The 22,773-nt window shown below is 45.2% G+C and overlaps 1 protein-coding gene across 3 annotated transcripts in view; it reads right to left on the bottom strand.

The window, feature by feature from the left end:
* Positions 1-22,773, bottom strand: part of DLGAP2 (DLG associated protein 2) — a 944,800-nt gene that overhangs the window by 846,402 nt on the left and 75,625 nt on the right. Inside the window, exons 1-3 of one of the 3 annotated variants that reach the window (XM_054498307.1) lie at positions 6,548-6,574; positions 6,299-6,398; positions 2,696-2,797 (exon numbers count right to left, since the gene is read on the bottom strand). The exons of 1 other annotated variant lie outside the window; for it this stretch is intronic. In XM_054498307.1, coding sequence (XP_054354282.1) covers positions 2,696-2,797; positions 6,299-6,303 — 107 coding nt within the window. In that variant the 5' untranslated portion in view covers positions 6,304-6,398; positions 6,548-6,574. Of the gene's footprint in view, positions 1-2,695; positions 2,798-6,298; positions 6,399-6,547; positions 6,575-22,773 lie in introns of those variants that run through there. One more of the 3 variants, XM_054498311.2, reaches the window with a different exon arrangement.

Genomic DNA, 22,773 nt, shown 5'->3' with positions numbered 1-22,773 from the left:
TTGCGGCTGGAGGCTGAGCTGCCTGTGCCACCAGACCAGTGAGCAGAAAGGAAGTGGGTGTGACCACATCCCTGGGGTGCAGGAGAGCCTCTATTGCTGCTGATGAGGGCAGCACGTCTGGACCCTGGGTCCTCTGAATCGCTAGCACTACCACACTTAGCAGACAAAGCTTGCAGAGGATGGCAGTGACCCCAGTGACCCCAAACAGGCGGAACCACCAGGAGGTCAGCACTCGTCTTCACCAGAGGGAAAGCTCCCGGAGCCAGGACTGGGGCCAGGACAAGGGGAACACAGGTGGGGGTGGGGATGGGAGTCATGAACACTGGGTCCTCAAACCATAAAAGCTGCCCGTAACACTGCTGTGTCATGTAGATATTTATATATGAAAACTAAGCCAACGCGCTCCCTCATTTCCTGCAGGGAATCCTGGCAGCATCTAAACTGAGAGGGGTTGTGCTGAACCAGAGAAAGAAGAAGGAATGTGCCCGGGCATAGTGGGCTCACGCCTGCAATCCCAGCACTGTGGGAGGCTGAGACAAAGACATCGCTTGAGCCCAGGAGTTCAAGACCAGCCTGGGCAACATGGCAAAACCCCATCTCTACAAAAAAATACAAAAATTACCCAGGCATGGTGGCAAGTACTTATAGGCCCAGCTACTCAAGAGGCTGAGATAGGAGGATCACCTGAGCCCAGGAGATTGAGGCTGCAGTGAGTCATGATGGTACCACTGCATTCCAGCCTGAGTGACAGAGGGAGAAAAGAAGAAGAAAGAAACAAGAAGGAAAAAGGAAGAGGAGGAGGAAGAAGAAAGGAAAGAAGAAGAAACGTTGTCCCAGGATCCTTTCGGAGTTAGGGGACATGACAAATGTGATTGCAACTTCCCCTTTGGGATAAAGCTAAGTGGGATTCCATCGTATAAGGGATAGCTATGTCTCACAGGAGCTGCCATTGTCATCACACAACAAGAGAACGAGAGGACAGCCTGGGTGGATGGACCCAGGACGCAGACTCCTGACCTCCCCCGTCCTGGCTGCCCCAGGCTCCCGAATGGCCTCCCTGCACTTCTGACAGCTCCCCGTGCTGCAAATGACCCCTTCCCAAAGTGCAAGACAAAACAAAAACAAACACCCACAACAAAATGTTTTGATCAACATCTCTGGCAGCTGGAGGCAGGCGCCATAGCTATATCCTGACACCCACACATCCCTGCTGGGGTACGTGTCCCAGTAAGGGGTCTGTGCAGAGCTCTCGGGGGTCTCCTGCTGAGCCCCATGCTTCTGGAGCTGACGGAAGTCAAGGGTCTCTCGGGAGTCTCCTGTTGAGCCCCATGCTGCTGGAGCTGACAGAGGTCAAGGGTCTATGGGATGCCTGATTTCCTTTTTCACAAGTTATCTTCTGCTTAAACACACCAGAGTGAGTCTTTTCTTTGCAATTAAGCACCCCAACTAATTCACAGGACAAGTAAGCAATTGCCCCTTGCTGGTTACAGGGAGTTTCAATGGAGAGTTGACAAGCGTACTGTGGACTGTCTTTTCTGATCGGGGGAAAAGCAGATATAAAAAAAATAATAATGAATTCAAGCTCGCCTTACAACTCCTCAGAAGCTGTACACAGAGCTCCCGAAACCCCAGAACAAGAGCTGCCTGTTCCTGAGGTGGCAACTTGGTCTGGCAGCCTGAAGTCAACACCATCTTCTGAGGACACCAAGTGGGCACAGAAAGTATCGGAACCCTGAGCCAGAACGTGTGACGCTGCCACCAAGTGAGACGTAAAAGAAGGAAAGAAACAGAAGGAGATGACAGGGCAGCGGCAGCAACATGGCCCCCCTGAAATTTAGACGTTTCCATCAGTGCAAAGCACTTCTGGAATAAGAAATAAGAAATAATCCTCTCTTCCCTTTGACAAATCTCATGAAATGCCGTCTCTGTGACTGTGTGCTTCACCTACTGGCACTGGGGCAGGTAAACTGACAAAACCCTCCTCTCGAATCTGCTCTTTGTGGGTCTGGGGACTGCAGGAGGTGGGAACGGCCCCATGGACAGTCCCTGCAGCACCCAGCAGTGGTCACTGTGGCGTCCACAGCCCCAGGATGCTGTTGTCCGAAGGCTGTGTCCCGTCTCACCACGCCCAGGCCTGTGGACGTGCACTCCTGTTTCCCCCCACACACCACCAGCTTTCACAGGAAAGCTCTTTGAAAGCCACTGGAAAATAGTTCAGACTGCTATTTGAAAAGCTCCATTCTGGCAGTATTTGGGGACAGTTTGCAGTCACACGTACACTCAGTGAATGCACAGATTCATTCAGAGCACACACAGTGACGTGGCCCTGCTCCTACTCTCCGTCAGGCCTCCCGAATTTCTCAACATTCTCTCACCACTGCCAATGATAACAGAGCAACAAACACTGCGCGCACGAGAAGTTTTTAAACACAGCTCTGTTTGAACAGAGAAACATCCAGCTGAAGCTGTGGGCAGTGTCCGCAGCCTCTCCGGCTTCTGCCCCAGGAACACTCACCCCCGGCCTCACCATACCCGGCTGCCTGGTTCCTTCCAGGTAGCCTGTGCCTGGCCAGGCCCTGGTCATCCCTGTGCCCCTCCCCGGCTGGAGCGCCCATCACAGCAGGCAGTAAGCAAACGCTGGGTAAGGACCGCAGGACGGACACACACAGGAAGCAAGAGCGAGATCACACTGTACCTGAGCAGTCCCCATTGTGGCTGGGCTGGGCGCAGGCAGAGGGTTCGCAGCCGCAAGGGAAGCCGCGCAGGGCTAGGGCCAAGCCTCGGATGGCGAGGAAGCCTAGGTGAGGAATGGATAGAGATGGGGAAAATGTGATAAAAAGGGCAAATAGCCTCCCCTGTGGAAAAAAAATGGAATGTACATTAAAAAGTGAGACTAAGCAATAATTAATCAGCTGAACAGAGCAATATGGCAAGAAGTAGGCACAGGAACTGTATATAAAAATCACCACCAAGTGTTTGTACATCAGACCGTGGAATGGCACACTGTGTGCATGGATCCAGGATGTATGATCGTGGAAACTACTATTTCCATTCTAAAGCAGGATTTGAAATAATAATAACATACATTTAACCATTTTGAAATATTGAACCAAAGAGAAATAATAAAACCATACTTTAAATCAGCAATTATGATGATTCCTTATATAATTTGATGAAAAAAAAAGTATCTGTGAACTTAGTCCAGTTCTGCAAAGAACCAAACAGATTCCAAGAAACAAAAAAGCAGTACCAGAGAATATTAATAATTGATCATTTTCTTTCCAGGAGACAAAAATGCTATGTACCCAGATGAAATTCAGTGTAGCATGTTTTTAAAAACAAGGTGCTAATATATGTATTTTCGATAAATTACAAAATTCCCTGCTCATTTTTTCCATGGCATACTAATGCACGAAATTATTATTCCCCGACAGAAATGAATTGGAGGAAGTATGAACACTTGTGTTTTTTTAAGGAGACTTATTAGGTTTATAAAGTTACACTGGAAAGATATGCCAGTCTTTTCTTCTGACTGAGCTGGTGATCGCAAAACACTCTCCTACATACACTTTATATAGCCTTAAAAACTATGATCATGTCATATTAACTTTCCTGAAGGTCAGGGCTGCTGAACATTGCCTGCTATCTGCTGAAACTTTGTTGTCACCAAAATCTCTGACCAAACATCTCTTTGATGATTAGTTAATGCCATGTAATTACTTTCAAATGTAAAATCCTAATAAGGTAAGAAAATTAGCTGACTTTTATTGTAGCAAGCACGTTTGGGAAATATTCATTATAAAATAATATACAAACTGAAAATCAACCATTGGTTTCTTGTAACCAGTTAACATACGCTTTATGTGATTGTCAGTCTAAACTGCATATTCATTTCCAGGCACTTACTGTTGAACTCTCCACCTTTCTAAAATTCACATTCTGCTGCTCTTCCAGGAGCCTTATCCACTTCCTATTAATATATCAACATTTCTCCATATTGGTACAGACAGAACTAAATCTTCCCGGCATGAAAGAATCACAATTATTTTAGCCCCACAAAGCCCTTACTCTTGGGTATTTAGGTTATTTCCAATTTTCCCATTTCCTAAGAATTCTGCATACATTTTTTTAATGCTTCTCATTATGTGAGTTTATGCAGAATAGGTTTCTAGACAGAATTACTGAGTCAAAGGATATGCACATGAGCCCAAAATGCTACTAAAACATTGGTTTCCGTTTACATTGCCACATATCAACAATCTTCTTGCTTTTGCCTGTGGTGGAAAAAAATAGTTTCTCACTGTTTTCCTAGAGTCTGGGGACTTTTTAATGTGGTTATTGAGCAAACAAATTTCTGTGTAAACTGTTTCTTAGTATTTTTCTTTTGGGGGATAAATTTTTCATTGCCTTCTAGGAACTCTTTACATATGCCAGATGCTTATCTATTCTACACATTGCAAATGTTTTTTCAGTTTGTCATTCGCCTATTAGCCCCATTGATGATATCTTTCAACAGTTTAGAAGGGTTTCATATGCATGTGTCCAAATCTATCAGTTCTTTCCTTCACCATTTCTGTGATTTAAAAGATCTTCCCAATTCTACAATTTAAAAAACATATTGTACTAGATTTTCTGTTAGACTTTCTGTAACTATCTTTAATGATTACATATTTAACATGTTTAAAACTTTGTTGAGTTATGAGATGGAAATGAATTTTTTCTCAAATGGACAACCAATTATCCCAACAAATTTACTGAAGAATCCATATTTTCCTGACTAACTTGAAAATGTTACCCACATAAAAGAGTTTGATCTACAGATTATCTCCTACAGCACTAGTGTGTTTCTCTTAGTAGACAAGAACTCTCACGGTTCATATTTTTCTCTAACACATCTTACTGAGCAATCTTGTGAATTTGTTCTTATAGGTTAACTTCATTACCACGTAATCCACTCCCCTATTCCCAGCTTCATGACCAATCCAAACAGGAAAGGGTTCCCATGGAAATGATATAATCCACACCCCCCACTTCCATGCAGTGCCACTTTTCCACACCAAGTCGGCCACGCAAGCACCGCTCCACACCAAGTACTTGGTGATGTTTTACGTACCTCCCAAGTGTTTCATTCTTTTTCCCTATAAATCGTACACATTCCTGTGTCATTCCAATATATTTTATGAGGCTTATTCTTCCTGAGGATGCGCCTACTTTTCCACTACTTGGTCATGCGCAGTTAATAATTTTCATTCATTGATCTCATATTTGTTCTCCATGCTCAACGTTACTAATTATCTTATGGGTTTTGTATAGTCTCTATCATTTTCCAATGAAAATAAGTCTCTTGATTCCTAATATCTTTTCTCGTATATTTTCCCAAGATAACAGAGACTTCAGAAGAAATGGAATAATAGTAATAACTGTAGCACTGCCGTTTTGCTCCATACTTTAGCATTTTCCCACTTACTCCTGTGCTTGTTGTTGAGTTTCTGATTATATCTTGACCTGTTTCAAGGAAGTTCCCTGCCATTTCTCTTTCACTTAGAATTCTATCACAGGTGGCTGCTATATTGCTTAAAGGTCTTATGATATCTATTGATATAGTCATGAGGGTTTTTAAAAATATCCTTATCTTATGCATTACTACATAGAGATACTATTATTAAAATAATATTGCACTTATGAGGCAAAGCTTATGCTCATACTTAACACCTCACTAGATTCAATTGGCTAACATTTTGGGTAGGAAATTTATATATTCTTAAATAAGGTCAGCCCTTTTCTGCAATACTTATCAAATTCTGGATTCAGTCATTAAATGAGAGTGATGCTTGTTAGTCTGAGATAACATAAAATGATCATTTCCTAAAAGGTTGTATAGAATTTACCTATAAAATATCTGAGCCAGTTCCTCTTACAAAGAGACATCTATGAAAATATTTAATTTTTCCATGATTACTGCTCCATCAAATTTTTCTAAGTTTTGTTGAATCGATTTATATCATTTATAGTCACCAAGAAAACAAATCATTTATCTTGATTTTCAAATTTCTAAGCAAAAATTTCTACAGATCATCTTCTATTTCTTCTAACTTTATGATTCTATCACATTTTTCACTAACTGTATATTCATGAATTTTCTCTTTATTTTCTTTATAAATCTTGACACAAGTTTCCTATTCCCAGCACAGTTTGCACATGTTCTTTTAAACAGCAGAGAGGATTAAGATGACAGATAGGAGGCAGGACTAACTTGCAGCTCCCACTCGGATGTACAGAACAGCATGTAGAGACTCACGTCATGAACTTTTTCCCCAAGAATTACGGCAGGAACATACTAGGAAAGCCAAGAGAATCCACAGACCCTTGGAAGGAACAGGATCACTGCTGCGGGCTCCCTGAAATGCGGAAAAACCATGAGTCTGTGCTTTCTCAATGGGGAGGTTCGCGGTTCAGGGAAAGTTCCAGGGAAAATTCTCAGGGGGTTACTGGCTGCCTAGAAATAGACTCGGTGCTGTTGGTGGGGCACAGTGGGAGTGAGACCAACCTTTAGGACAGCAGGCTGCATGGGAGTGGGGTGAGGTCTGTCACTGCCAGCTTTCCCCAACTTCCCTAGCAACCTGTGTGACTCAGCAGAGGCAGCCATAATCCCCCTGGGAATATAACTCCATTGTCCTGGAAACCACACCCCCATCCCCCACAGCAGCTGCAGCCAGCCCCACCCAAGGAGAGTCTGAGCTCACACATGCCTATCCCTGCCCCTCACCTGGTGGTCTTTCTGTACCCACCCTGGTAGCTGAAACAAAGGTCATAATATCTTGGGAGCTCTATGGCCCTGCCCACTGCCTGAGAAACCTGAATATTTAACCAGGTGACCCTAGGGCAAGTTTGCTTCCTCCCTATGGGACCACAGCTGATGCACTCTTGAAAGCACCACCTCCTGGCTGGAGGCCAACCATCACACTAAACAAAAACACAACCAAGGACCCTCACAGAGTCCACTTCATTCCCCTGCCCCCTCTGCCGGAGCAGGTGCTGGTGTCCACATCTGCAAGACTTTAAGACAAAAATCACATCACAGGACTCTGCAGACACCCCCCAGCACCAGCTCAGAGCCTGGTAGCTCCACCGGGTGGCTGGACCCAGAAGAGCAAAAACAATCACTACAGTTTGGTTCTCAGGAAGCCACATACCTAAGGGAAGGGGGAAAACACCACATCAAGGGAGCACCCCGTGGAAGAAAAGAGTCTGAACAGCAGCCCTTGAATCCCAGATCTTCCCTCTGATATAGTCTACCCAAATGAGAAGGAACCAGAAAAACAATTCTGGTAACAGGATAAAACAAGGTTATTTAACACCCCCAAAAGATCATATTACCTCACCAGCAATGGATCCAAACCAAGAAGAAATCTCTGAATTGCCAAAAAAAGAATTCAGGTCAATTATTAAGCTAATCGAGGAGGCACCAGAGAAAGGTGAAGTCCAACTTAAGGAAATGAAAAAACATAATACAGGATATGAAAGAAACCTTCTTCAGTGAAATTGCATAAATAAAAAACAATGATAACTTCTGGAAATCAAGTTCAAACTTAGAGAAATGCAAAATGCACTGGAAAGTCTCAGCAATAGAATCGAACAAGCTGAAGAAAGAACTTCAGAGCTTAAGACAAGGCTTTCAAATTAACCCAACCCATCAAAGACAAAGAAAAGATAACTTTTTTTTTTTTGTGATGGAGTCTCGCTCTGTCGCCCAGGCTGGAGTGCAGTGGCACGATCCTGGCTCACTGAAAGCTCTGCCTCCCAGATTCACGCCATTCTCCTGCCTCAGCCTCCTGAGGAGCTGGGACTACGGGTGCCCGCCACCACACCCAGCTAATTTTTTTGTATTTTTAGTAGAGACAGGGTTTCACTGTCTTAGTCAGGATGGTCTCGATCTCCTGACCTCACGATCCACTCAATGTGAACAAAGCCTCTAAGAAGTTTGGGACTGTGTTAAATGTCCAAACTCAAGAATAATTGTTGTTTCCAGGGAAGAAGAGAAATCTAACCATTTGGAAAACATATTTGAGGGAACAATCAAGGAAAACTTCCTGTTTTTACTAGAGATCTAGACACCCAAATACAAGAATCTCAAAGAACACCTGGGAAATTCATCACAAAAAGATCATCACCTTAGGCATATAGTCATCAGGTTATCCAAAGTCAAGACAAAGGAAACAATTTTAAGAGCTGGAGGCAAAAGCATCAGCTAACCTATAAAGGAAAACCTATCAGATTAACAGATTTCTCAGCAGGAACCCTACAAGCTAGAAGGCACTGGGGTACTATTTTTAGCCTCCTTAAACAAAACAATTATCAGCCAAGAATTTTGCATCCAGTGATACTAAGCTTCATAAATGAAAGAAAGATAGACTCTTTTCCAGATAAATGCTGAGAGAATTCCCCACTACCAAGCCAGCACTGTAAGAACTGCTACAAGGAGCTCTAAATCTTGAAAAAATCCTTGAAATACACCAAAATAGAATTCCTTAAAGCATAAATCTCACAGGACCTATTACATGTAACAATAACGCAATGGAAAAAAAAAACCCAAGGTATTCAGGCAACAAATAGCATGATGAATGGAATAGTACCTCACATCTCAATACTAACACTGAATGTAAATGTACTAAATGTTCCACTTAAAAGACACAGAATGGTAGAAAGAATAAGAATTCACCAACCAAGTTTCTACTGTCTTCAAGAGACTCATGTAACACATAAGGACTCACATAAACTTAAAATAAAGGGGTGGAAGAAATATTCCATGCAAATGGACATCAAAAGCAAGCAGGAGTAACTATTCTTACACCAGATAAAACAAACTTTACAGCAACAGCATTTTAAAAAGACAAAGATGGGCATTATATACTGATAAAAGGACTAGTCCAACAGGAAAATATCACAATTCTAAATATATATGTACCTAACACTGAAGCTCCCAAATTTATAAAACAATTACTACATCTAAGAAATGAGATAAAATGAGATAAATGAAAACACATGCTCCAAAGTATTCTTCTTTTGTATCTTCTTGTCCTCCTTTCAATATGGCCTCTGTGAACTTGCCAAGTCTGAAAATGTCTTTATTTGCCCTCAATATCAAATGATAGGTACATTAGGGATAGAATTCAAGACATTCAATAAATATCTTCTTCTAGTATTATTGTTAAGGCATTATTTACCAATCTATAACCAATTTATATTTTCTTTACTGAGTTGTTTAGGATTTTGTTGTTATCCTGGACACAGTGAAATTTTACAGAGATATATCAGGATATTGAATTTATCTTTATTTCCACTTAGCAGGTGACACAATGTATCCATCTGAAAGGATTTTCCCTCAATTTGGGGAAATTATCTGCCATTTTAATCTCAAATACTGATTGACCACTGTGATGGTCTGAAAAGGTCTCCAAAATTCACATGTTAAAACTTCAGTCATGAGGGCAAAGCCTCCACGGATGGGCTAAGGCCCTCGTAAAAAGGCTTGAGGGAACAGGGTGTTCTGCTCCTCCGCCAAGTGAGGACACAGTGCTCCTCCCTTCAGAGGACACAGACACAGGGCACCACCCTGCAAGCAGACAGCAGCCCTCACCAGACCCCAAGCCTCCTGTACCTCGACTTTGGACTCCTGGCCTCCAGAACTGTGAGAAATAAACTCCTGCTGTTTATAAAGAAATCAGTCTCAAGTATTTGGTTGTAGCAGCACACATGCACGGCAACACCCCCCTTTCGATTACCTCCTTCTTTAGCTTCTAATGGATCTATTTTTTTGCTTTTCAGATATATTCACTCCATTAACTGTGCTTTCTCATGTTCTATCTTTTTATGCTTAACACTAGGAAATTCCTTTAGCTTAATCTTCTAGTCCATTAATGTTTTCTTCAGCTATATCTGATCTATAAATATCTACTGAGTTTTCATTTCAAGGGCTATAATGTTCACAGTATTTCTTTTTTTTTTTTTTTTTTTTGAGACGGAGTCTTGCTCTGTTGCCAGGCTGGAGTGAGTGGAGTAACATGATCTCAGCTCACTGCAGCTCCGCCTCCCAGGTTCACACCATTCTCCCGCCTCAGCCTCCCGAGTAGCTGGGACTACAGGTACCCGCCACAATGCCCAGCTAATTTTTTTTTTGTATTTTTAGTAGAGACGGGGTTCCACCGTGTTAGCCAGGATGGTCTCGATCTCCTGACCTCGTGATCCACCCGCCTCAGCCTCCCAAAGTTCATAGTATTTCTAATTGGTCATTTTACAACACTACCTATTCTTGTTTTATAGGTGTTCCACATAGCATATTGGTTTATGGGATCTGAATCAGGGTCTGAAACCGGGATCCAGCCCTTACTAGTAATACATCCTCAGGACATAGTTACATAAAGTCTCCATGCCTGTTTCCTAATGGGCACATGAAAATAATAAGACTTACCTCATATGCTATTTGTAAGGATTCAATGAATTATTCAGGTAAAGTCCTCAGAACATGAATAGAAATGTTCTAAGAGCTCAACTAGTGTTGCAAACATGGCATCTGGAGCCAAGTGTGTCCATTCGATCTTACGCACTACACAACCTGGGGCCAGTCACTTAACTCAGTTATCAAAACTGAGGTGTTATAATGTCTATTCCACTTTTCACTGCCTCTACTGATTTTGAGGGGAAAATAAACTAAATTGTGATTCTAAAATTCTTCCTTTTTTATGGCATCCTGCTCTTATGTTACAGAAGAAATCTGAAACCTTCCTTCAAAGGCACATTAGATCTTTTTCTGAGTTCTTTTTCAGTCCCTCCTTTAAGCTTATTTTAATAGAAGGTCACCATTAAAATTAAAATTCAATATGTTTTCTCCTTTAAGGGGATGATTCCCTTTAGATGTCATGTACTTTTTATCATCTATTCATCCTCACCACTACACACTGAGTGCAGACAGGAGTCCTGCTTCTGGGGTCCCAGAACATTTGGCAGAAGAACATTGAGAGGCAGGTAGCTGTTGCGTAGGATAACAGGCATCTCACTGTTTATCTGCTGGAGAAATGTGGAGCCTCAATCAGTGGAGGGAGAAGAAACCCCAGATTCTTCGGCTCTCCTGGGAATGCAGCGCTGGGGAAAGAGGGAACTGCCCCCACTTTTGTGCTAGAGACAAAAAGTTCAGCAGAGCAGGCCCCTGGAGGAGGGTTCAGCCAGGAGCATCAGTGAGTGTCTAGGCCCTCATCTAAAACACACTGTATAATTTAAAACACACCTCCTTTAAAACACACCGTATAATTTCCATATCAGTTTACCTTCCTATTTATTCCTCAGTTTTGAAAATAAAAGAATAGTTTTGAAGAAATCTAAGACACACACACCTCAAGGGTGCCAGGAAGAGCAGAGTTCATTTTTCTGTTTCACATGGGACATCTTTTTCTAATAAAAATAAACAAGATGACATTATAGAATCTACCTACCAAATCACAACATAATATTTTCTGTAATACGAAATATAAGTGTTTATATGAATATAAACACTTTATCAACTATCCCCCACCTAATTTATATCCATAAATACTGTAACTAATAATCCCAAAATGTCTCAGCATTTTGGTTTTTTTTCCTTTTAAAAAGGAAATATAAGCCACTAGGATATCCATGAGATAACAGAAACTGTAGATCACAATAGGTTTTTTGTCTTGACCATATAACAAGGTGAGAAAATATAGCAATTTTATGTTCCATTTTGTTGGTTGAAAGGTATTACTGATTGAAAATAATATATAATTGAGAAAGTCTTCTATTATAGCTAAGAAGCAGCTATGGCAAAGCATACCGGGGTATTATGAAAAATTACATGTGTTCTATTATCACATTTTGTCACTTACACGACACACAGCCATCAGCCATTCCTCATTTGAGAACCAGAGATTCTCTACCAAAGGCTTTAAACTCATAAATGTACTCAAAAGCACTATTAATCTAATCAATACCTAAATACTTAAATAGGAATTTTACTACGGGTGCATTAGCATAACCACTATTGTGCCTGGAATTCAGCTGCTCCCATGCTCCAAAGCTGAATGTTGTAATTTTGATCCGATTTCTCAACCCCATTTAAACACTTAGCTCCTGTATGCTGTATGATTGCTAATCTGTTATCCCCGTCCTTATCAAAGCTTTGATTAAATCTCAGCACACCAAATGCAAGGATCTGTAGCTGATAATTTCATCTATTTGATTAGTTTATAATATATTACTCTATAATTACAGATTTAATTGAAATGTCATAGGCATCTCATTATCAGCAAAAGAAATCATTCTCAAAACTACCTTCTCTAATGACACTGTCTTTGCCACAAAATGCCACACCTGATTTCTCCCACGCTCAACGCAGCCACCCTTTCTTCAATTCCACATTCCTCTTGGGAAGAACTCCTGAGTCGATGCTGAGAGTCTGGCGGGGCTGGCATAAGGGAGAAGCCGTGCACAAGAGGCTGGGAGGCAGGGACTTCCCACAGACACCATCGCTAACTCCATTTCCCTCACCATCCCCCATGGAGAGTCAGGACACACCCCAGGACAAGCGTGCCCACTGCCATAGGGACAAGGTCATGCAGAAGGTCATGGGGTCTTCACCTCCAGACGGCCTTCGAACTCTCGCTGCAGCACCAACTCCTCCCTGGGTCTCCTGCCTGCTGGCCCACCCTGCAGATTTCAGACTCACCAGCCCCTACAATTGTGCAAGCCAATTCCTCGAGTTAAATCCCTCTCTCCTTCCCTCCCTCTTGCAGAGATGGAGGAGCACACACATCCTACTGATCCCATTTCTCTGGAGAACCTCGATCAGTACAGGCTTTGGCAGAAGTCCGGAGGCCTCACCACCCCATGTCCTTCCAGAATTCAGGCCAGTGCCAATCACGTCGTGTTTGACGGAGAGTCAAGAAAAAGCCAATTCACGCTTGCCTAACAGTAAAGGCAACTTACTGGCTCACAGGAAGGCAAAGTGCAGAGCCTCAGAGTCAGTTTGATCCCATGGCTCAGTGAAGCCGTGGTTTACTTTCTTCCCCTTATATCCTTTGATGGGAGCTTCATCCGAAAGCTGGTGGCCTCTCACCATGGCAGGAGCCCTGGCAGCGCCCCCGGATAGTTCCTGCTCATTCCAAGATTGATGGGAGCTTCATCCAAAAGCTGGTGGCCTCTCACCATGGCAGGAGGGCTGGCAAGGCCCCAGATAGTTCCTGCTCATTCCCAGGAAGGGGAGCAATCCGCACTCCTAGAAGCTGTCTCCGAGAAGGGAGGAAACCTCTTTCCCAGAAGCCCCTTCTCCAGTTTCACAGACTTGAATCAGGTTACTCGCTCACGCCCACAGGCGGGATAATGGAGTGAGCTTCACCAGCACACTCAGGCTGCACGGGACAGGTCGGGGAGGCGCCGTAGACAAACAAACAGAAATCAGGGTCACAACCAAGAAAGTGAAGAGGAAAGTCCGGGAGATGACAGCGATGCCTTCTAGACGGCGGCCATCCAAGCTCACAGCCTCAAGTTCACCCCCCCGTACGCTCTTCCTTTTCCAACAGGCATTATACCCGAACATCCAACCACAGCCACCTCTAGATGTCAACATTGACAAAGGATCTCCTAATCAAGTTTGCAATTCTGCGTAAACACATGTCCCTAAGGAACATAACTGCATTACTGAACTAGAAGTGTGTCAGACAGAAATTGAGCTCTGGCATGTGTTGGCATAGTGGGAAAACACAGGATAAGATGAAGGAACTGATTCATAAATCACCGCCAGCTATTTTTCTTCCTCCTCTGTTCTCAGTTTAAAAACCCACTGATAAACAAATTGGACAAGAAAACTCAATTACACCTTTTTATAGTTGATTATTATGTTAAAAATGGCAACAGAATTTAGTAAACAATGGTTAGAAAAAAATTGCAACATGGCATGTCTCATAAATAAGGATTACAGAAAAATAATTTACTGTGTAATGAAGTTTCATTTATAGAATGTACTTCAAAAACAATAGGTGGCAAAGAGCTTTGTGTGAAATCCAATTATCAGCGTATTAGGCACTTACAACTTCATATCTGCAATTGTTTTAAAATCACTGTATTGCCACAAGCATAAAATGTGTAATGGTGTGTACCAGATAAACTACCCTATATTTTCCTTAATATTTTAATTAATGACTAAAACAATAAGAAACAGCATTTCAGTACAAAATGTATTTTGAGCAATATTAAATTGTCGAGTATTGCAAGAATCAGTAAAATTGGAGGAATTAAAAGACAGAGGAAAGCTGCAAAGATTAGAAGTGGGGACAGTAAACAGCATGAGATTCACAGTGGAAAGTCCACGTTCCAGAGAGAGGAGGGTGAGGAGGAGATGACACTTGAAGACCTACAGGTCATGAACAGTAGTTAGAAAGGGATGGAGACAGAGCAAGCTCACACCCCCAGTCGTGCTGATGGGCTGAGCCCTGCTGAGAGGAGTTAGAGCAGATTGTCAGGTGCAGAGTTAGTCCCAGAGCTGAGGGCCTTGACCGCAGTCCAGGCCTTCTCCAAGACATTGCCAACCAAAGAGAAATCAGCACCAAAGCACACCATGCTTCTGGGCGAGTCACAGCCAGACGGACAACAGAGTGGTACTTCCCGTGACAAATCCTAGAGAATGAACAGTGAGGGACAAAGAAACAGAGAAAACTCATCACCCTAGGACACCGGGAGAATGGCAGTACTTCCCCTTCCTCTGGTCATGCTCTCTCTCCAAGGCCGGGGAGGGGGAATCTTCAGCCAAACACTCATCTCAAAGGAGGTGAGTTCACATGAAAACAGCACCTCCGTTCTTTACCAATTTCAGTCAGGTTGACTCGTATTGGTAGACAGATTCTAACTTATGCAAAAATAAGCCACTTCATCTGTAATTTTATGGTTTTTCCCAATGCCACACCATCAAGTAACCACTTCAAACTAGACAGACTCATGCTGTGTAAATGGGAAGCTGAAAGTGCCTAAGATATCAGGCTGCATGAAATTAGCCACAAAAAAAAAACCTGCCAGAGACAGAGTACTTACCCTAAGCACGTTACTGATGACGTATTTCCTTAGCAGTCAAAACTTAGACCAAAATAAATGGTGTAGGTAAAAGTCAAAAGATTACTGGGCAAAGTTTCAAATAGTGAGAAAGAACCCTAAATGAAAATAATTGTTTATGAACCAATCTGGACATTAAAGATGTTTCGATAGTAAATCATTGAAGTGTGCCCACGTGCTAATATAGAGAGTGTAAATAATATATGAAGAAGTAATCATTGGCCGGGTGCAGTGGCTCACACCTATAATTCCAGCACTTTGGGAGGCCAAGGCAGGAAGATCACTTGAGGCCAAGAATTCGAAACCAGCCTGGCCAACATGGTGAAATCCTGTCTACTAAAAATAAAAAAATTAGCCAGGTGTGGTGGTGCACACCTGTAATCTCAGCTACTTGGAAGGTTGAGGCAACAGAATCTCTTGAACTCAGGAGATGGAGGTTGCAGTGAGCCAAGATCATACTACTGCACTTCAGCCTGGAGGACAGAGCCAGACTCCATCTCACAGGAAAAAAAAAAAAAAAAAAAGCAGGAACAGCAATTATCATCCAATGTGAAAGGTACTAAGTACCTAAGGGTTACATATAAGGGTTATTACTGGCTAAACAAGTATTTCACAAGTATTTCTTTCAAAGAGAAAGTGTTAGCACACTGCTTAAAAACCTAGGGTGGGTGCCTCCCACAAGCATGAGGTGGGTTGGCTGGCAGGCTGCCCTGAGATGGCCCACACACCTGTGCCATAAAGCAGCACTGCCCCTCAGCACTACCGTCCACCCTGGGTGGGCAGCAACTCGGGCAGCAGCCGCCTTCCTCACACAGGCTCTGCCCCGGGTGCTGTTCACACATCCCCTCATCCCAGCCTCACTGGAGGCACCAACCCCACCCTTCGGTCTCTGTGGTTCCATTCAGACGAGGAAGGAATCCCACTGCTGGTCCTGCCTGTTCGCAGAACGCCCTTTTGGGGTGGAATGTCCTTCCAGGGGCTACTCCCTCTCCTAGGACTGAATGTGACCTTCCCAGATCTCAGCAGACCCAGGAACAGACTCCAATCATCAGAGGAAATAAGGGACCCACACCACGAACTTCAGGCATCTTTCTCAGTGAAATGCACCATCACATTCCTAGGGTGGTGCACAGGGCCCCTGGAGACGGAGCTGCACCAAACATGCACACGTAAGTCATCGTCAACACGTATCACTGAGACAGAGGTCAAACGTGCCAAACCTGTGTGATGCTGAAATCAGAGGCCTCGTGTCACCCCATGAAAGCCGAGGATCCATGTGCCAACGACCCTGTGAGGCAGGTGTCACATCCGCCACAGGACAGGTAAGGCTGACACAGATGAGCATAAAATTATGCAAATCAACCAGAAGCAAAGCCCGGACTCCACCACAGATCTTCTGCCTTGGACCTGCACGTAGCAATTGCTTAGTAGCATGAATTGCTTAGAAAGTGGCCTCACTGCTACCATATTTTATCACAAGACCCGGTTCTTAGCTCCCCGCCAACCTTCTCCCTTTATCTTCCCCCGGCTGCTGTGATTTACTCCTCCCCGTCCTCCCTTCCTTATTCCCGTGCACCAGCACCCCCGTCATTTTGAAAGTAGCTTTAAGTTCAAAGGGAAAATGGGTAGCAGCAAAAAGAGACAGCTAAGTAGCTAAGAAATTGCCTTTTAGTTATGGAAAAACACACAGGGACACATACATATTGCATCTACAACCTCATTCCTTGGGTGTGTATCAAGAATAAAATGAAGAAAAAGAGGAGAGAGAACATATGAACGAGAACGAGTATCTTTCTTTGCATCAGACCAGAGAAGAGCTTGGAGTTTAGGAAGAGAAGATGAATATTTCGTGCCACCAGCCCACTGGTAAAAATCCACACAGAGCACGTTAAAACCCTAAATACAGAAGTGCATGGCAGAATCTGACCTCTGCAGCAGCGATTGAAAGTCTTTCAGTCAAGAATTATTTGAGGTTTTCTGTCCCAGGTAGGAGATTCAGGGTGAAAGCACGTGCTAGTGTTATCAGATGCCCAGTTCCAGGGGAAAACCACAGTGTCCACGACCCCAGCCACACAGTGCGGTTATCAAGGATATCGTCTTTCCTTCCAGCTTTGATCTTAGGGGTCCCAGTCATTTGTATCAGTGATAATTTAATGCTTCTTCTTTTATGTACTGTTCTCTAACTTATATAACCTCTTTAATAAGAAGAGCGACATCATATTTCAAATTGTAATTGAGTAGGAGAGTCTGCTGTGTCACTCAACAATGGTTATGCGAAGCAAATGCTGTTTAATCCATCATGACTTCTCTGAAATGCATTGAAAAGTTCCTACAAGAAAGGAAATGGAGTACTGGCCCCCAAGGGGTCAGCAGGGACCCCAGGAGCAGCCGAGCAGGGAAGCCTGTTCCAGGGACACCTGTTCTTCTCTGAAATGCATTGAAAAGTTCCTACGAGAAAGGAAATGGAGCATTGGCCCCCAAGGGATCAGCAGGGACCCCAGGAGCAGCCGAGCAGGGAAGCCTATTCCGGGGACACCTGTTCTGGGGGCACCTGCTTCCAGGGCACCCGTCGACCCTCCGTGCAGAGCACCTGTCCCTCTTGTGCTATCTTGCCTCAGTCTCCCTTTGGGGAGCCCTCCCTCTCCATACTTCCCAGGATTTGCCAGTTCTCCAGGTGCGCATTGGATCCCCTGGCTGCAGTGACCAGTCCAGAGACACGCACGCCACTCACAGATCCAGAAACGGTTGGCGGCATGGCTGCTGCAGAGTGATGGGCAGTGAATCCTGGCTGCCTGGGCCACCCTCCAGAGAGAAGAGCCATAACACCTTGAGACCCAGTGCCATGACACCTGTGAGGCCTCAGATCCTGCTTCCAATTACGTGATCCTGTAAAGTCTCTACTTTTGTCAACCAGAATGAGCTGAGTATCTGTCACCTGCAACCAAGTCAATCCGATTAGTTAAGTCAGCTGCAATTCTACGCAGGTAAATTGCTGCCTGGCATCTTCTTTGAGTCTTAAGCTGATAACTGACACCCAGTTTTCCATGCGGTTTCCAGTCTTGGCAAAAAGCCTATGTAAAAGGAATTGGCAAAATGCATCATTCTATCTTTTTCTTCCTCAAAATGGAAGGGCTAGATGGGAAACCCAGCAGGAACTCACAGACCAAGTTGAAATTCAGAATGTGGTTTCCCCTAGAAATATGCTTGTAGGTGCTGGCTATGTTCCCAGCCTGGACCACATCCAAACAAGATCAGCCCGCAGCAGTGTACGGGACATTAGAAACTACCGTTCAAAAATCGTAGCGCAGGCTGCGTGCGGTGGCTCACACCTGTCATCCCTGCACTTTGGGAGGCCGAGGCCAAGACCGGCGGACTGCTTGGGCTCAGGAGTAGTCCCAGCTACTCAGGAGGCTGAGAAGGGAGGATTGCTTCAGCCTGGGAGGCAGAGTGAGCCCAGATCGCACCACTGCCCTCCAGCCTGGGTGAAAGAGATCCTGTCCCAAAAAGGAAAAAAAAAAAATCATAGTACGGATACTTTTAGAACCTCAGAAACTACAGGTGGTCCGGGAGTTCAAAACAACTGACACAAGGGCATTCTGAACTGCAACCCAATTGTGAGCTGGGAGCCATCTGAACTTGGGTGTGGGCTTGATTTTCAGGGAAGATCTTTAGATAAGTGAAGAGTCTAGTGGGACATAAAAACGTAGTGGCAGCGGGTAAGGAAGCACCGTAGGAAGAAAGCCCTGGCCCCAAAGATGAGGAAGTGTCGTAGGAAGAAAGCCCCAGCCCCAAAGACACTCCCTCAGCAGACTGGGCAACTGTGCTGGCGATCACAAGGGCTTCCCTAGATGAAGGAACCACCCAGAAGTGAAATAATTTAGGAAGGATTGTTGATGATCAGAAGGGCTTCCCTAGACTAAGAAACCACCCAGAAGAAATGAAATAATTTAGGAAGGATATATGGTCACGGAGTCGGGGACAGGAAGAAGTAGTCCTTATCCTAATCACCACTGACAGAGCTTCATGAAAACCCTTCATTATTCTGGGCATTATAAATGAGAAAGGAAAAACTCTAACTTTATACAATAATAGTTTGCTTAGGGGGCAAATCACTCCCATTACGAATCAGTCAGGTGAGTATGTGGAGCTTTTAGAAAAAGGAAGAGGCTGGGAGCAGTAGCTCATGCCTGTAATCCCAACAATTTGGGAGGGCAAGGCAGGCCAATCACTTGAGCCTGGGAATCCAAGACCAGCCTGGACAACATAGGGAGACCTCATCTCTACAAAAACATCAAACCAAAAAAAATTAGCCAGGTGTGGTGGTGCACACCTGTAGTCCCAGCTACTCAGTGGTTGAGGTGGGAGGATCACTTAAGCCCAGGAGGCCGAGGCTTCAGTGAGCCATGATTGCACCACTGCACTCCAGCCTGGGTGACAAAGTGAGACTCTATGTCCAAAAAAAAAAAAAAGCAAAGAAAATGAAAAAGAAGTGATATTAATTTGTATAGGACAACCAGTGCCCTTTCTGGAACACTTAAGCCAAATCAAAATGAAAAGATTATTTAAAAGTTTCAAATATCTTGGGGGAAAAGAGAGAACATAATGAGCTTTTTTTCTTACGTTAGAATTTTCCTGGTAAAGTACAGGCAGCTTAGCCAGTGTTCATTTCTTCGAATAAGCACAAATTGTGAATTAGAGAACACAGAGCAAACCATAGCATGTCAGCCCTGCGTCTCATCACCTGATAACACACGGAAACAGCAACAAAGCCGAAGGATTGGTCACCCCAGATCTCCTCGAAACAGAAAGACATATCTGGTGCAGTAGCAGCTTCCACCACTGCCACACAGGCAGGAGGGCCGGGATGTGTGTGGACCCTAAACACAGAGACCATCGCTGCCTGCCTCTCTTTGAACTTACATAAGAGTCTCAGCACTGGATCCATAACATCTAAGAAGACACAGAGGAAAACAGTCTCCTTAAAAACCCCAGAATCACTGGACTAAAATAGACTTCAAGGAAAAATCTAGAATAGCTCTGACTCCAGGGAGCATAATAATCTATTATTAAACAAATATATAATTCTCCCTCTGGTTTTTAAAGATCTCTACAATAAGAATCCTATAAGGCCATGCATAAGATATCCTAGTGCTTAATCACCTACAACAGAGAGGGCCTTTTCCTATTCTGAACCAACGTCACTCTTGCCACCATTTAAATCCAAAATCCACACTCCCCGCCAACCCAGCAAGAAGGCAGCAGCTTAAAATTCACATTGGAGCTACAGTTAAATGTATTTCACGGATACATCTTTCTATCCATAATCTGACTCCAAATTTCTTTTGAAAGCCCTAAGTGCATGAATTATATTTCCTTCCTGGTGTTAGCAAAATGTTAATGTCTAATCAATAGTGCAGTGCAAACATAATGTGCTCATTCATTATGCTCATGATTTTAGCATAAGTATCACAAAATGGGAATATAAAATTCAAAGTACAGCATGTTTCTCTGGCTAAAACAGTAAAACATCCCTTTGACCCAACCACTCCTACTAACCATGGAAGGCCAGTGGATTGAGGCAGCCCTGCTTCTAACTGTATCTTGTGATTCGAGTTTTATAAAAGAATGAACCCACAACTAACTTAAAAGCAGAGTTCCGGGCGTGTAGATGTGTGATCCTTCTCTGGTGGGCATCTCACTGCTAACGTCAGAGACAGCTCCTACTGGGAGCCATCTCCAAGCTTTCCTGGGCTCCCATTTCCCCATGGACAGGAGCAGCTGGAGTAGAGGTGGCCTCGAGGATCCCTTTCCCTTTCAATCAATAAACGTTGGAAAAAAGATGACACATGCAGACGTAGATGTTATTGGTAGAGGGTTTACAGCTATATAGCAAGGAATAAACCACAAGTAAAAGTAAGTATAATATAAGGAATATACTATAATTCTAGGAAGCGGGGCAGAGATAAAATGGGGCGTGAGCTCTAGGCTGGGGGAAGCAATTCCACGCTGGAGAAACATGGAGAGGTTTATGGGGAGGAAGCGGCACTCAAGCTGACCCTGACAGGGCCTGGGGATGAACCCAGGCCCAAAGTCTAGACACACGAATGCACCCCAGCCACAAAGCCAGGAGCCGTGGGAGCCACGGAGCCCAGAAGCTGCCACCAGCGTCCAAGCCCGTCATGGCGGCTGTTTCCTGGGTCTCCTTGTGGCGTCTTCTCACCTTACTCAAACCCTAGAGAGGATTTAAGGTCCCAACAAATGCCCACCTTTTCGGGAATCATTCTCTACCTCTTTTGACCCCTCCCACCTTTCCTTTATTTGGACTGTGTGTAAAATCACACCCCCTCCTGGACACAGCACTGTCCACTCTGCCCAGAGTCTGCTCACTGCTGCAAACGAGTTCGTTCCCATTCACTTTCTCAGAGGGGCCACATCAGCCCCCAGGGGTGAAAACGGGTACTTGGGACCTGAAGAGATCTTAGATGTTATGATGGTGTGTGACCCTCTGAGAGGCCACAGCCTACAGAAAGATGCAGCCTGTCTCTGCTAGTAAAATTCTATGGAGGGCGGCGATCAAGCCTGTCTGAAAGACCCCTTAGAGGGTGAGATGCAGCCTCTCGGGGGCTGTGGGTTCTGAGGGTAGCTGGGTCCCACCCCGCCATGCAGCCCCTGAGTGCCTGGCACAGAGCTGGATGTGCGGTCGGGACTGGATGGACCAATCTGGGACCTCAGCTACCACCACCCAGCAAGTGGGGAAGCAGCGGCAAGGACAACACGACCCCAATGCGGGATCCGCCGAGGCCACCCCAGGGTGCAGGTGCTGCCCAGAGCACTGACTTCAACCAGGAAGACTGGGCTGGATGAGGGAAGCTGTGGCCTGAGGTGGGGGGACCCAGGAGGAGTGCAGACTGTTCCCCAGGCCGTGATGACAGAGGACCCAGGAGGGGTGTGGACCGTTCTCCAGGCCATGAGGACGGAGGACCAAGGAGGGGTGCGGACCATCCCCCAGGCCATGAGGACGGAGGGCCCAGGAGGGGTGCAGACCATTCCCCAGGCCGTGAGGACAGAGGAACCCAGGAGGGGTGCAGACCATTCCCCAGGCCGTGAGGACGGAGGGCCCAGGAGGGGTGCAGACCGTTCCCCAGGCGAGGACGGAGGGCCCAGGAGGGGTGCAGACCGTTCCCCAGGCCGTGAGGACGGAGGGCCCAGGAGGGGTGCAGACCGTTCCCCAGGCCGTGAGGACGGAGGGCCCAGGAGGGGTGCAGACCGTTCCCCAGGCCGTGAGGACGGAGGGCCCAGGAGGGGTGCAGACCGTTCCCCAGGCCGTGAGGACGGAGGGCCCAGGAGGGGTGCAGACCGTTCCCCAGGCCGTGAGGACGGAGGATCCAGGAGGAGTGCGGACCGTTCCCCAGGCCGTGAGGACGGAGGGCCCAGGAGGGGTGCAGACCGTTCCCCAGGCCGTGAGGACGGAGGGCCCAGGAGGGGTGCAGACCGTTCCCCAGGCCGTGAGGACGGAGGGCCCAGGAGGGGTGCAGACCGTTCCCCAGGCCGTGAGGACGGAGGGCCCAGGAGGGGTGCAGACCGTTCCCCAGGCCGTGAGGACGGAGGATCCAGGAGGAGTGCGGACCGTTCCCCAGGCCGTGAGGACGGAGGGCCCAGGAG

This window comes from Pongo pygmaeus, chromosome 7 (assembly GCF_028885625.2).
Source record: "Pongo pygmaeus isolate AG05252 chromosome 7, NHGRI_mPonPyg2-v2.0_pri, whole genome shotgun sequence".
In the NCBI taxonomy this organism is placed as follows: Eukaryota; Metazoa; Chordata; class Mammalia; order Primates; family Hominidae; genus Pongo; species Pongo pygmaeus.
The sequence above is the reverse complement of the archived record's forward strand: the minus strand, read 5'-3'. Positions and strand labels throughout refer to the sequence as shown.